The 13,813-nt window shown below is 41.2% G+C and overlaps 1 protein-coding gene across 1 annotated transcript; it reads left to right on the plus strand.

Moving 5' to 3' along the window:
- Positions 1–409: 409 nt before the first annotated feature.
- Positions 410–13,730, plus strand: LOC124152293 (mucin-2-like). Its single transcript, XM_046525188.2, has 4 exons — positions 410–563; positions 7,150–7,220; positions 9,938–10,171; positions 10,849–13,730. The coding sequence occupies exons 2-4, from the start codon at positions 7,154–7,156 to the stop codon at positions 13,197–13,199; spliced, it is 2,652 nt and encodes an 883-aa protein (XP_046381144.2). The 5' UTR covers positions 410–563; positions 7,150–7,153; the 3' UTR covers positions 13,200–13,730.
- The last annotated feature ends 83 nt before the right edge of the window (positions 13,731–13,813 follow it).

The following is a 13,813-nucleotide window of genomic DNA, read 5'->3' on the forward strand; positions in this document are numbered from 1 at the left end:
CAAGGTTATTGCACTTATATAGCGACGTGCATGCACGTGTGTGTGTGTGTGTGTGTGTGTGTGTGTGTGTGTGTGTGTGTGTGTGTGGCTGCTTGTACTAGACCGGACTGATGCCGATTTATAGTGCTAGCCCACCGAGATACCATGCCGCAGTTTAACATGAATACCCCACACAGACACAGCATACTGACTCCGAGCCGACCAGTCCTTGTTTTAGCCCCTTAATGCCGAGCGCCAGACAGGGTAACAACAAGTACAATCTTTAAACGTCTTTTGGTATGACGCGGCCGGGGATCGAACCCCGGACCTTCCGCTCTCCGGGCGGACGCTCTACCACTAGACCACGGAGGCGGTCCCAGGTCACATGTAGTAACATATATGGAGGCGTGGCGTCCTTATAGTGCTGTCGAGATAAACACGGTGGTATGTGCATCACAGCAAGTCTAGGTCCGGCTGGCTGCTACTTCACTGGAACTGAGCATGTTTGTGTAATGTGGCTTCACGTCTACGGTTACTGGCCTGTGGCGGTGCGAAAGTAACATTGAGGCTAATCGGTTATCAAGGTAAGATTCCCAACACGTTTTTGCCATGGTTAATTACAATGCACTAAATGATTCTTCTAGCATCAAAGTAATGTTTGCTTATCTCAAATATTGTGCTAATGATCCCGTCAGTGGCTGTGACGACGAACCACAGTGTAAATTAATTGCCTCACTGCTTATTCTTGGCAGTGGCTGCGCATACACATCAGCTCGTGAAAGATTGCCATAGTATATATACGCACCACATATACTGTTAAAGAATTGAGGTTAAAGTTACCAAACCCCTACACCCGACAAAACTATCTATGCAAACGAGTTTTGAAACGATTTCTCCGAGCAGGATCTTTCTGCACTAATTCACTCACATTCATGTCAGTTTATAATCCGTTTGAGAATGCAAGTAGTTTTACTTAATCACCCTTAGAACAAAATAACACAAAAAAGGTAGATTTGGATAACTGTATATGGCGGGTGCCACCGGGGGGGGGGGGGGGGGGGGGGGGCAGGATACGCTCATCTGTACGCGAACACCTGGTGTCATCAAGATATTATAGTTATTGATGAAAACATGTTCATGATATAGTCGGAATCATACAATCGACACTGCTACAAAAAGACATTTCTTTTGAATATGGAAAGAGTTTTCTCGTATTATTTATATGCATAATGTTGAATAAATGTTTAAAATCTTCCGTATTAACATTTATTCAAGTTTTTATGATTCATGTACATATACTATTATATGATTATTCAAGATTTATATCAATTCTAGACTATGTCAATTATCCAAAGAAAACGGCGACGCAAAATAAAAGGCAGCTTATTTCTTGAAACTGACAAATGTGAAGTAATCTCATTGTACAGGCAGGCAGAGAGTGTCGTGTTTCCACATACTGCAAATCATTTGAACTGAAAGTTCAAGTGTTTAAAACACAGCTACGGTTCCTTCCGTCAACCGCACCGGCTGAGACGGCCTAACAAGATGAAGATAACTGTAGCACCGTCCTCCAGTAAACATTTCATTATAGAAATACCCATACATGTACGGTATGCATGTCAGAGAGGCGTCAAAGCCAAACACCACGTACGAATATATGTGTGAAGATGAAAAAAATGACAAAATCCTTTTATGCATTTCTGATTATTTACTCGGTACGCTGGTATACGAGACGAACAATAAAACAGTCTTAATGCTTACATATCGAGCTAAATGTTTCTCATCCGGGTGTTTTGGTTCTGGTCGTCAAACATATGACAATTGTGCTAACCAAATACTGTACACATTCAGGTACTGTACCGTACACATTTAAATACTGTACAGATCCAAGTACTGTACTGGACACATCCAAATACTGTACACGACCAAGTACTGTACACATCCAAATACTGTACACATCCCAGTGCTGTACATATCCAGGTACTGTACTGTACACATCCAAGTACTGTACACCCAGTGCTGTACATATCCAGGTACTGTACTGTACACATCCAAGTGCTGTACACATCCCAGTGCTGTACACATACAGGTACTGTACACATCCAGGTACTGTACTGTACACATCTAAGCACTGCACAAATACCAGCACCCCAGACATCCAAGTACTGTACATGTACACATCCAAGTACTGTACAATCCAAACACTGTACACATCTAAGCCGCTGCGATTCGCTCTTGGTTCCGTCCCTTGGCAACTCCAGAAACCTATGATTGTGGGTTTGAATCCCGGTTCGACCGATTATGTTTCTAGGTTTGGCAGCACCTTCCACGCGCTCGTGGGTTTCACCGAAGTGGTAAACGTCTGAGACCTGCACCACTTGGGGCTTTGCCCCCACATTGAGCAGACACGCCGTGATATAACTGCAATACTGTTAAAAGCTGCGTTTAACCCAACTCACTCACTCACTCGGTGCACTCGTGATCACTTCACACCTATTCTACACCCACAGGACTAATAAGCAAGGGTTCTGGGTTCACAGTCATATACAATTGTCACATGGTCCTTTAAAGCATAAAACTGACAAATGAACACATTTTCTAGCTGAGGCTAATGATTACAAGAATATCCCCTTGTCTTACGAACTGCTAGTGATTAGCTTGTATTAGTCCAGACTAATGCCGTTTTCGTAGTGCTAATCCTCTGAGATACCATGGCGCAGTTTAACGTGGACACATCACTCAGACACAGTATACTGACTCCAAGCCGACCAGTCCTGTTTTTAGCCCCTAAATTCCGAGCAACAAGTACCATCTTTTAACGTCTTTTGATATGACGACGGACCGTCCGCTCTCCGGGGCAGACACTCCACCCACAAGACCACAGAGTCGGTTTAACGCCCTGGAGGCTCACAGTTGTGTCCATGGCGTGTGAGTCTGACAGTCGAACAGCAGATGTATCGGACCTTATCGTGATTTTCTTTGTAAAATCGCAGGATAAGGTGTTTTAGTGAATAGACTGAAGCCTCAGTCACACAGACAATGCGACCGCGATGCAACCTTCTGGCGACAAAAATATTTGGCAATCGCAATGAGGTTTCAGGGGTCTCTGAAAGGTTTCACTGAGGTCGCTACAAGGTTTCAGAGCGGTCTTATATGAACATGCACAAAAGACTGACTGCGACCGATTAGGTCGCGGTTTCATTCGTCTTCTTGAGGCCCCCAAGTGGTGTTATTTTAATCGCAGATTGGTTTCCACTGTCGGCGATCTGTTCTGTCTACCCAAGGCTGTTGCAAAGTGGTTTCCAAGCGGGCGTCGAACAATCGCCGTTGGGTTTACAACATGTCACCGTCTGTAAGAAGACCTGTCTGTGCATTACAGCATCATTTTGTCATAAGGACTCAGAAACCCGTGAAGATTCCGGGGTAGAATAGGTCTTCAGCAACCCATGCTTGCCGTAAATGGCGACTATGCTTGTCGTAAAAGGCGACTAACGGGATCGGGTGGTCAGGCTCGCTGACTTGGCTGATACATGTCATCGATCCCAATTGCGTGGATCGATGCTGATGATATCAGTCACTGGATTGTCTGGTCCAGACTCGATTATTTACACAGACCGCCGTCATATAGCTGGAATATTGCTGAGTGCGGCGTTAAACAACAAACCAACCAACCAACCATAAGTACTCAGAGAGTTCACATCAATTATTTCCATTCATTCTGTCAGATTTCTTGTTGAAAATGCCTTCATCAACCATGTTCGTAAGGGAAAGGCATCCCACCAAGAAAAAAGGCATTGGCCCATCGTCTTTGGGCAGTGGATCATCTGGAGGAAGACCAATGTTCCCATCATCTAGAGCTTCCTTGAGGTCAGATCGGTTGAAAACAGCACAGTCAGACGTAGAGCCATTGCGATCCATGTCAGCCCAGATGAACCTGTAATCAGCTTCCACGACACCAAGCAGGATGATGGAGAAGAACTCCTTATAGTAGAGGGATCCAGATTTACTGGGTGCTCCAATGGCGACATGCTTTCCATCTGTGGGCCCAACTGCATGTGGAATGTTCCATCTAGACTCGATGTGTCGTCACTTCTTCATCACCATAGTCTTCGATGATGGTTTCACAAACTTCAGGAACAAATACTGATATTGTGTTGTGTGCCACTCTGAATGAGAAGGCCAAGCTGTGATAACTGTTTCCAGTTGCCAGGAACCGAAGGGTGACAGCACGCTTCAGCTCAGGACTTAAAGATCTTCTCCAATTAGTGTCTTCTTTTGGTCAGTCTGGGTGTGAGTCTTTGTACGAGTTTGTGAAACGTGACAGGTTCCATTCTGAGGTAGCCCACGAAATCACCACGACTTTCTCTCTCCAACTCTGCCATCAGATTCGTATAGTCTCCTTGCTGTGACCTTCTTGCGATCCAAGGTCTCAGCCAATACTGCCTTCATCTTGTCCTTCTCATTCTTCTGTACATCATCATGGCAGCAACTGCAACATTTTGATTTATTCTTTGCAAGCGGAACAACTGCAACTGTTCTGCTGTTAACATCTTGACAACATGCAAAGACATGATTTAATTAAAAAAAGCATCTATTTCATATGCATTATGTTTTGATCGGTGATCGATTCGATCGACAACTATTCCCCGTTCAGTTGCAAGTCACCGAATATTCGCTGACTAGTCACCGATCGGTCTCAACCAGTTGAAAACATTTCGCCATATCTGCGGTGAACAATTGCCGATCAATCACTGACAAGTTGCACAATCTATAGCTAATTGATCGGCGACCATACAATTTCCAAATATGGGCAGAAGTAGTTGCACCGGTCTCAGCGATCGCCATTCGGTCGCAAAGGAAATCAGTCGCCAGGAGGTTGCATCACGGTCGCATTGTCTATGTGACTGTAGCTTAATATCCATCTTTCAATGGACAGGCTAATCAAAGTGTCAAGTACATGTTTAAAATAAACTGTTGCAGGATTACTTATGAATATGGCAAGGTTTTTTTTGCTTTTAATAAAAAGCAGTCGTAAAATCTGTATGTCTCAGTTTGGCCGGTAGAAACCTGGTCTTGCCCATTCAACAGAGCGATCTTAGCGCTAAAGTGAGTCTCAATTATCCACAGAAACAGATTCCATTGGGCGTCAAAGGCAAAATAGTGGTGAAAATTATACGAACTTTTATATAAATTATATGAACATATTTTAAAATAGGCCCAACTGTCTAAGTGTTGCGATCGCTTTGTGGACCGGGGCTCAGGACCCTTAGCCTTATGTAACTGTTAATGCTTTTGTCGAATTGTTTTATTCATTGCAAACTGAAAGGCCATAGGCCCATAGTTCAACGTATCTACAAGGTATGGGTGTTTCTTCTAACTAACAATGCATGATGTATGTACAATGCAATATTTTGTAATAAAGTAATATTTGAAGTTGACATGAGTATGCAAAACAAATTAATATTTTGGTAAGTTATAAACTTCTTTGGAATAGACTTGTTTCTTAATTGACGATAGAGTTTACACACAAGCATAAACTGATACTCATTTTCTACAACATTAAGGTTACAAGATGTACAGATATTGTTAGACTTTTTAAATATACCTTTATAGATCTTTAAATCATAATATCCTGCTCTGAACTGCGCTAGCGATACTCGAATTTATTTTTATTGTAACAGATATAAGATATTCTTCGAGTATAAATTGTTGTTTGAAGAGAGAATAGGTATATGTACATTTGCTATTTCTTAGTTTTTCTTTCCACATTTGTTGAAAACAATCTTTAACTCTTTGGAGTAATAATGACATAAACATCTTGACATTTCCAACACCCTGATCCATCCATGCATATCCAAGGCCTAAACTGAAAAGGGTGATTTTGATATTTGTTGCCCAATTATTCTTATTGCGTGAGTGACTGGCATTTTGATCCAGATAGAACAGCATGGTATAGGCTTTTACTGGGTATCGCGTGGATGGAAGAGTCGTTAGTTTTAACCAATAATTTATACAGCGCTTATGCGAAAATAAATACAATGGATATCTGCCACATTCCCCAAGTACAATACCATTTGGGGTGGAGGATCGAACCCCACTTACACGTTTACACGCATAAAGATGAAATTTTGTCTATACACTCATATTTTCTATAACCCCATATTTCTGATCCATAAAGTAAAATTGGCATTATCTTTGTATCAAAAATTTGAAAGTATAAATTACAGGGTAGATTATCATATTTTAGCAAACTTTGTAGGATTGACATCAACACTTTCTTAGCTTTAACAGATGTAGATTCTAGATATTTATTCCAACTCAAAATCCTAGTAAACAATATTCCAAGGTAAGTATAAAATGAAACTACCTCTATATGTGCGCCTTTGTATATCCATTGCTCTAATTTTGATTATTTCCCACCGCTTTTAAAAACAAGAACTTTAGTTTTATTTAGATTGACGGACAGTGACCACTTGTCACAATAATTTTCCAAAATATTGATTTGACGTTGAAGACCAATTACCGAATCAGAAAAAAAGGACGACATCGTCAGCAAAAAGTAAAAGGAATATTTCTATTAGATCTGGATATAACTAGATGCCATTTTTAGATTTTAAGTTAATTTCAAGAACAAGTTCATTTATAAAGAAAGAGAACAAGATTGGGCTTAATACACAACCCTGACGCACTCCCAAAGGGCAATGAAACATACTTGTAAGGTTATTGCCATTGGTTCGTACACAAGCTTTAACTGATTCGTAAATGGCTTTTAATGCTTTTACTGGACTACAAGGACGAATTACAATACGCAGTTATTTAAGTCATTTTTGTTATTAAGTCATTTTTGTATTGCTACTACAGTATTTTATAATATTTTGGGTCACTTGGACAATTCCATACATAGCGAACTGAACCGTTCGGATTACTGAACCTCCTTTGGCCCAAACAGAGAATGACCTGTGATCTATGGTACTATCATGAATATCACACCACGGTGTGGCACGATGGCACAATCAGCCAATGTTTAGACGTGTCTTATGATAAGCAAGAGGTACTGGAGAACTGTTCTGAACCAGACTTCACACATGCTTTCCCATCAATACTGGTGTATTCAATTCTACAGAAAAGGTTACATATATGACATGTTTACTGCTCGTCTTTGGCTTTCAGACCAATGCATAATCACTTGAGCTGGATCCTGTATCTCGGGCTGTTGTGTGTGGCTGCCACGGTATGTCGGGGTAAGTTAAATCCACATCCGCTGTTACAACAATGCAAATCTGCCATGTCAACGTTAGTCTGTTGTGCGGAAAGACGTTAGTATAAAACGTCAACGTCAGAGAACAAATCTCGGTTATTTACCGAAACACATTGGGTGTAAGCAAAATAATTATGAAAATTATATAAATGGATTAATAATAAGTAATGACACCAAGTGTTCGAGAAAAGGGTACGAAAGTGTTCCGCTTGTAGCACCTCCAATTCACACAATTAACGCTATTGAATAACTTTCAGTATGTAAAGTACGTGACATAGGTTTTACTGTCGGTTTCTGACAAGCGTGAACGAGTACACATTATTTTACTTGGAAATTTTATGTATGTATTAATTATATGATTTGCTGAAGACAAAAGGAGTATGGAAAGAGAGCGCATGCCCTCATTTTTCGCAAATATCTGTTCCGGCAACGTAGAAGTTCCCGATCCACTAGTGACTTCGTTACATAGCGTTTATGGTGTAAAAAGTAGGGATATTCATTCGCGAAAGTGGGGTAAATTGAACACAAAATTATTCACGAATCAGGTGTAAATTATTCACTAAGTTTCATGATAAAGACTAACGTTGGATCCAGTTTAACATCGCAATGGCATGACGTTCAAGATAAAATTCAAAGGGCCATATCCAAAACCGTATGCACTTGTCATAGCTTTCTTATAACAGCAAAATAAGGATGAATTAGGCAATATGATAACCTACTTGAATATAATTCGTAAGTAATGACACAATCATCAATGGTTTCAGCTGTGAAAGATATAGGAATTTATCTTTAATTATGTAACTTAATGTAGACCTGAGTTGTATACATACGACGGTCGGTTATTGCAACTCCATCGATTAAAAACCAAGAGCTCATGATCAGCAGCCCCCTCTGTTCTTCAAGGAAAGAAACTACCGGTATTTGACTTATAAATGTTTACTTTACTGTTAGCTACGATCTTAATACGTTAGGTTTAAATCTATTTGGGCCATATTCTAGCATTGTGAAAATTATCATTGAGTAAATATCTTGTTGTCAATACTTCTATGTACAATATATTAGTATACTATTCGGACGGCAATATTCCAATATGAGTATGTGTACCAATGTCAATAGCCAGTAAGGGGCGATCGGGTAGCCCAGTGGTTCAAGCGTTCGCTCGTCACGCCGGAGACATGGGTTCGATTTCCGACATGGGTACAATGTGTGAAGCCCATTTCCGCTGTCCCCCAACAGAAACAGAAGGCTTTCTTTTTCTGCTCAGGATCAGTCACTTTCCACTCGAAATCGTCAATGTGTGATTTTGCATCAAAATGTAAATATGAAATGTAGATTATGCATTTATGAGACTGTCCAACGCATTGTCAGTGGAGGCCCAGCTTTGGCACAAACACAGTATCTAGAGCGACATGATGGCGTGGCTCGATCTTTTTATTACCGTCTTCGCCATGCTTGTGGTTTTGACACAGAGCCCCACCCATGGTACGACCCATAATATGTAGAGGGCGTCATGGAAAATGATAAATAAAAATCCCTTTGGAATAGGCCCGTATACAGCCTCATACCTACAAACCTGATCTTGTCCTTTTTGATAAATCCAATGAAATCTTGAATACCATCATTGAATTTTCTGTCCCTTTTGACACAAATGTGATTGACAAGATTCAGGTAAAACATACCATATATGCGTACCTCGCTTTCGAAATGTCACGCTGGCATCCCAAGTACCAAGTTATCCGACTTCCCATTGTACTCTATGCCTTAGGTTTGGTACCTCCCAATCTTTTGACTGACATTGGGAGAGTACCTGCAGCTGGGTTTGCTGCCAGGAATCCATTCTGACTATCTGGGTAATGCAGAAGGCTGCAGTGTTTGGGAGTCTTCACATTCTCCTAAAAGTTCTGGGCGGGTTTGACTAGGCAGCGCTTCCTGGGAGAAGTCTCATTCACTGTATGGGATGCGTGCAGAGGAGGCAAGGGCCCTGAGCTGATGATGAGCCTAACCAGCCTGACAGTGCCAGGATCACCCAAACCCTCTTTGGTGCATTTTTTAATTTTAATCTGTACATATTAATAATAATAATGAAGACTTAAGAAAATCTGGAGTTCAGAGCTGAACGCTCGGGAAAAAGTCCAAGCCACAACTACTTATGCTATACCCGTCCTTTCGTATTCGTTTGGTGTTGTTGATTGGACGAAACACGAAACTCAAGGTATTGACACCCATCCGGTTGCCTTCGGTTTGGCATCCCTCAATCTGTTGACTGACATTGTGAGAGTACCGGGATTTGCTGCCAGCAATACAGCCCATCTGACAATGTGGGTAGTGCAGAAGGCTGCAGTGTTGGGGAGTCTTCATATTCTCCGAAAAGTTCTGGGTGGGTTTGAATGGCAGCGCTTCCTGGGAGAAGTCCCATTTAGAGGGGACAAGGGCCCTGAGCTGATGATGAGCCTTACCAGCCTGACTGTGCCAGGATCACTCAAACCTTGTTGCATTTTATATTTTAATCTGTACTATTACTAATACTACTATATATATATATATATATATATATATATATATATATATATATATATATATATATATATATATATATATACTACGAAATATAATGTAGTTAATGTTATGGTATAATGCAATAAGATAATGCGTTTGATTAAATATAATTTTCATGAAAAGCATCTCTGATTTTATCTTCAGCTAAGCAAGTTTGTACCTTCTCCGAGGTGGTTGATTCAGCAGGTAGTGAGGATGACTGGAAGGGCTACAAGGTTGTTGTGAATCCTGACAAGTGTAAGACGTTTTGCCGATCCTTCGACTGGTGCACTGCTGCAGAGTTCGACTTCAGTAGCTACTCTTGTTATCTGTACAGAGGAGCTACATCGCTCTCCCACAAGAAAGAAAGCGTGTTCATGAAGAGAGGATGTACTGAAGGTGGGTATTCTAGAGGAGTGAGTGAGTGAATATTGCTTAACGCCGCATCAGCAATTTTGCAGCTATTCGCGGCGAGTATTCTAGAGGAAGCACAAACATTACAGTACAGTTGTAATACTGATATATATATATATATTAAAGTGTTTTTGTTCACACAGTATGGTTAGTCCTGTATCAGGCATTGTACCATTGTATCTTTGTACATATGGTAAACTTAAAAAAACAAAACAATGCCAGATTCCAAAGAATAGCAAGTCTCCGCTCTCCACTAAACAGCTTCCATTGGAAAAAAGGAAAAATAGCTTCACAAAATACATGAATGGGTCACTGAAAATCAGTGATGACAGCAGGCTTTCACTCTGTTGGTTGGTTGGAACCACGACTCGATGTGTTGAGTCTCCTTGCTGCCAGACGCCGCTGGTGTTTTGAACTATTCCATGGTTTATCATCACCATACCCCTGCTCGTTTTGTAAGTTGTAAATGTTAAAGTCTCACTTTTGCTTTGCTATGACATAACTGAAATAATTTTCGAAGGGGTGTCATTCCTCCAAAATTGCTATTGGTTCGAAAGACAAAAAATATGATGTCCTTTCAAGTTTTTAACTTGCGTTCATATTCTGACAAAAGTTATTTTAAAAAATGAGAAATCTGAAAAAATAATCATAATGAATTTCAGTTACAACTTCTCCGCCAACGTCTGTAGAAACTAGAACTACGACTGCATCTCCTACTATCAGCGAATCATCGCCATCAACATTCAAAGACACAACCCCTTCTAGAACATCCATTAACGTCCCTACCATCACCGAATCATCGCCATCAACAGTCAAAGGCACTACAACCTCTTCCAGGACATCCACTAATGTCCCCACTATAAAAAACCCATCGCTATCAACAGTCAAAGGCACAACCCCTTCTAGAACATCCATTAATGTCCCTACCATCACCGAATCGACGCCATCAACAGTCAAAGACACAACCCCTTCTAGAACATCCACTAATGTCCCTACCATCGCCGAATCATCGCCATCAACAGTCAAAGGAACAACCCCTTCTAGAACATCCACTAATGTCCCTACCATCACCGAATCATCGTCATCAACAGTCAAAGACACAACCCCTTCTAGAACATCCACTGATGTCCCTACTATCGCCGAATCATCGCCATCAACAGTCAAAGACACAACCCCTTCTAGAACATCCACTAATGTCCCTACCATCACCGAATCATCGCCATCAACAGTCAAAGACACAACCCCTTCTAGAACATCCACTAATGTCCCTACCATCACCGAATCATCGCCATCAACAGTCAAAGACACAACCCCTTCTAGAACATTCACTAATGTCCCTACCATCACCGAATCATCGTCATCAACAGTCAAAGACACAACCCCTTCTAGAACATCCACTGATGTCCCTACTATCACCGAATCATCGTCATCAACAGTCAAAGACACAACCCCTTCTAGAACATCCATTAATGTTCCTACTATCACCGAATCATCGCCATCAACAGTCAAAGACACAACCCCTTCTAGAACATCCACTAATGTCCCTACCATCACCGAATCATCGCCATCAACAGTCAAAGACACGACAACCTCTTCCAGACCATCCACTAATGTCCCCACTATAACCGAATCATCGCCATCAACAGTCAAAGACACGACAACCTCTTCCAGACCATCCACTAATGTCCCCACTACAGCCTCTTCAATCACATCTATTTATGTCCCTACTATCACCGATTCATCACTATCAACAGTTGGACACACAACCAATTCCAGCACATCAACTACTGATATGACACAGATGGTGGAATCTGGGGTAATAATGCCTTCTCGTGCAGCTGGGAACACTGCCCTATTTCGACAAAGAAGAACAAGCACCCAAGCCACTACTACCAGCAGGTTTTCGAATTTAGCTCAAACTAACTCGTTTGTTCCCTTTTTACTCTGGTTACGTTGTAGGTTGGCACCTACTGACATATATAACGTAGCCACAACGACAACTACCACCACCACTGCTGCTGATTCGAAACTTGTACAAACCCCTGTCGGATCAGATCGCACTGAAACACCTCTGTGCCAAATCGCCACAATACATGCCAAAAACGATCGCTTATGTTTTAATATCGACAAGTTCATTAACTGGAAATTTCATGTACCTGGGAAAACACCCAAAGTATTTCTCGTGCTATCTTGTGACAGGTGCAAGCCGTTGCATGTATCTGTTCCCGCGCGATGTAAAGGTATTGTGTGTTTCTATGTAAGTAAACGTGGTACAATTCTCCATGTACAGGAAGATCATTGCAAAATGCCTAAATCAATTTTATATCAACCACAATTCCCCCCAACGCAGATGGCAAAAACAGCACCCCAATATGTTAGCGACGTGTCATCATCTTCTTTGTATCCATCACGAAAAGACAACGTGTTAAGCATACATCAGGATGCTTTATATCAGATGGAACCAATACCTGCTAATGAAGCAGTTACCGAGGGTCTAACAGATCCGCCAATGTCGAACGCATCAGATGTTTCATTGAACTCTTCCGACAAAAACCAAGGTAACCCAGCTTTGTCGCGAACGGAAACTGTTCAACACGACAGAGTGCCCAATATAACGGCGTCAACTCGCCACGCTCCTCACCGCACCTCCGAAGAACGGGCGCTTCGACCAAAGGTAAAGGAAGCCCAATTTCATTCGTCCCAAACAATTGCCCCGAGTAAACAAACCCAAAGAAAGAAGAGACGGAGATCACGTCAAAAACAAACCCAAAGAAATAAGAGACGGAGATCACGTCAAAAACAAACCCAAAGAAATGAGAGACGGAGATTACGTCGAAGGCGCAAGGGCAAACATCCCATGAAAAAGAGAACTTCATACTCAAGCCGATATTCGCCTTTAGTCGACCGGAAACAAAGATCCAGACGCCGGAAGTCGCGCAAGAAATTGTTGAAGTCTCGCAGACGTAAAAAGCTTTTATCTCTTGGTTCCGGAATGCGTTCAGCCCCAGGCTGAATGAGTGCAATGTAATTGAATTTTCTTATTTCCTTATCGTTAGTACAAAACCCCTCAATTTTTATGACTAGTGACACACGCATATACGTGTTTAATATTAAACAATGTATATAAGGTATTGTCAAAGGATGTCAATGCATTTTGAACCCGCCCATATTCAAGAGGTAAGATTCAACATCGCATTAAGGGACCGAATATTCGGGGCTGGCGGGTGGCGTCTGCGATTTTATCGAAAAATTTGGTATTGTTTCAGAAAATATTAACAAATAAGTATGCTTCAGAATTTCGAAAAATAAAACTATTTTTTTGTTTTTTAAAAAATATTTATGCTGATAGTTTGAATTAAAAACATTAAGTCTGTTTTGGGGGCTGCAGCAGAAAAATGATCCAGTCTCAATAGACACAACCCCCTCCCCAACCCACACATATATCAAATGATCGGTCCCTAATATACAGTTTGTGTGCTTCTGTTCACATGCTTATATTATATAGATATTTTGGTTTGTAAATATAAACAAATTTCCACAGCAATGTTTTGTTTGCGTTGTTTCTGTCAGCTTAAAGGACACATTCCATTGTAGTGAGTGAGTGAGTTGGGTTTAACGCCGCTTTTA

This window comes from Haliotis rufescens, unplaced genomic scaffold, assembly GCF_023055435.1.
Source record: "Haliotis rufescens isolate VD_foot unplaced genomic scaffold, xgHalRufe1.0.p SCAF_11, whole genome shotgun sequence".
NCBI classification, from domain to species: domain Eukaryota; kingdom Metazoa; phylum Mollusca; class Gastropoda; order Lepetellida; family Haliotidae; genus Haliotis; species Haliotis rufescens.

What these genes read in the sequence shown, in the direction of transcription:
- LOC124152293 (XM_046525188.2), top strand. Translation starts at nt 7,154, where the DNA reads ATGCATAATCACTTGAGCTGGATCCTGTATCTCGGGCTGTTGTGTGTG. An exon ending in GGCTGCCACGGTATGTCGGG is followed by an intron (nt 7,221 to 9,937) that starts GTAAGTTAAATC and finishes TTTTATCTTCAG; the next exon opens with CTAAGCAAGTTTGTACCTTC. An exon ending in GAAGAGAGGATGTACTGAAG is followed by an intron (nt 10,172 to 10,848) that starts GTGGGTATTCTA and finishes AATGAATTTCAG; the next exon opens with TTACAACTTCTCCGCCAACG.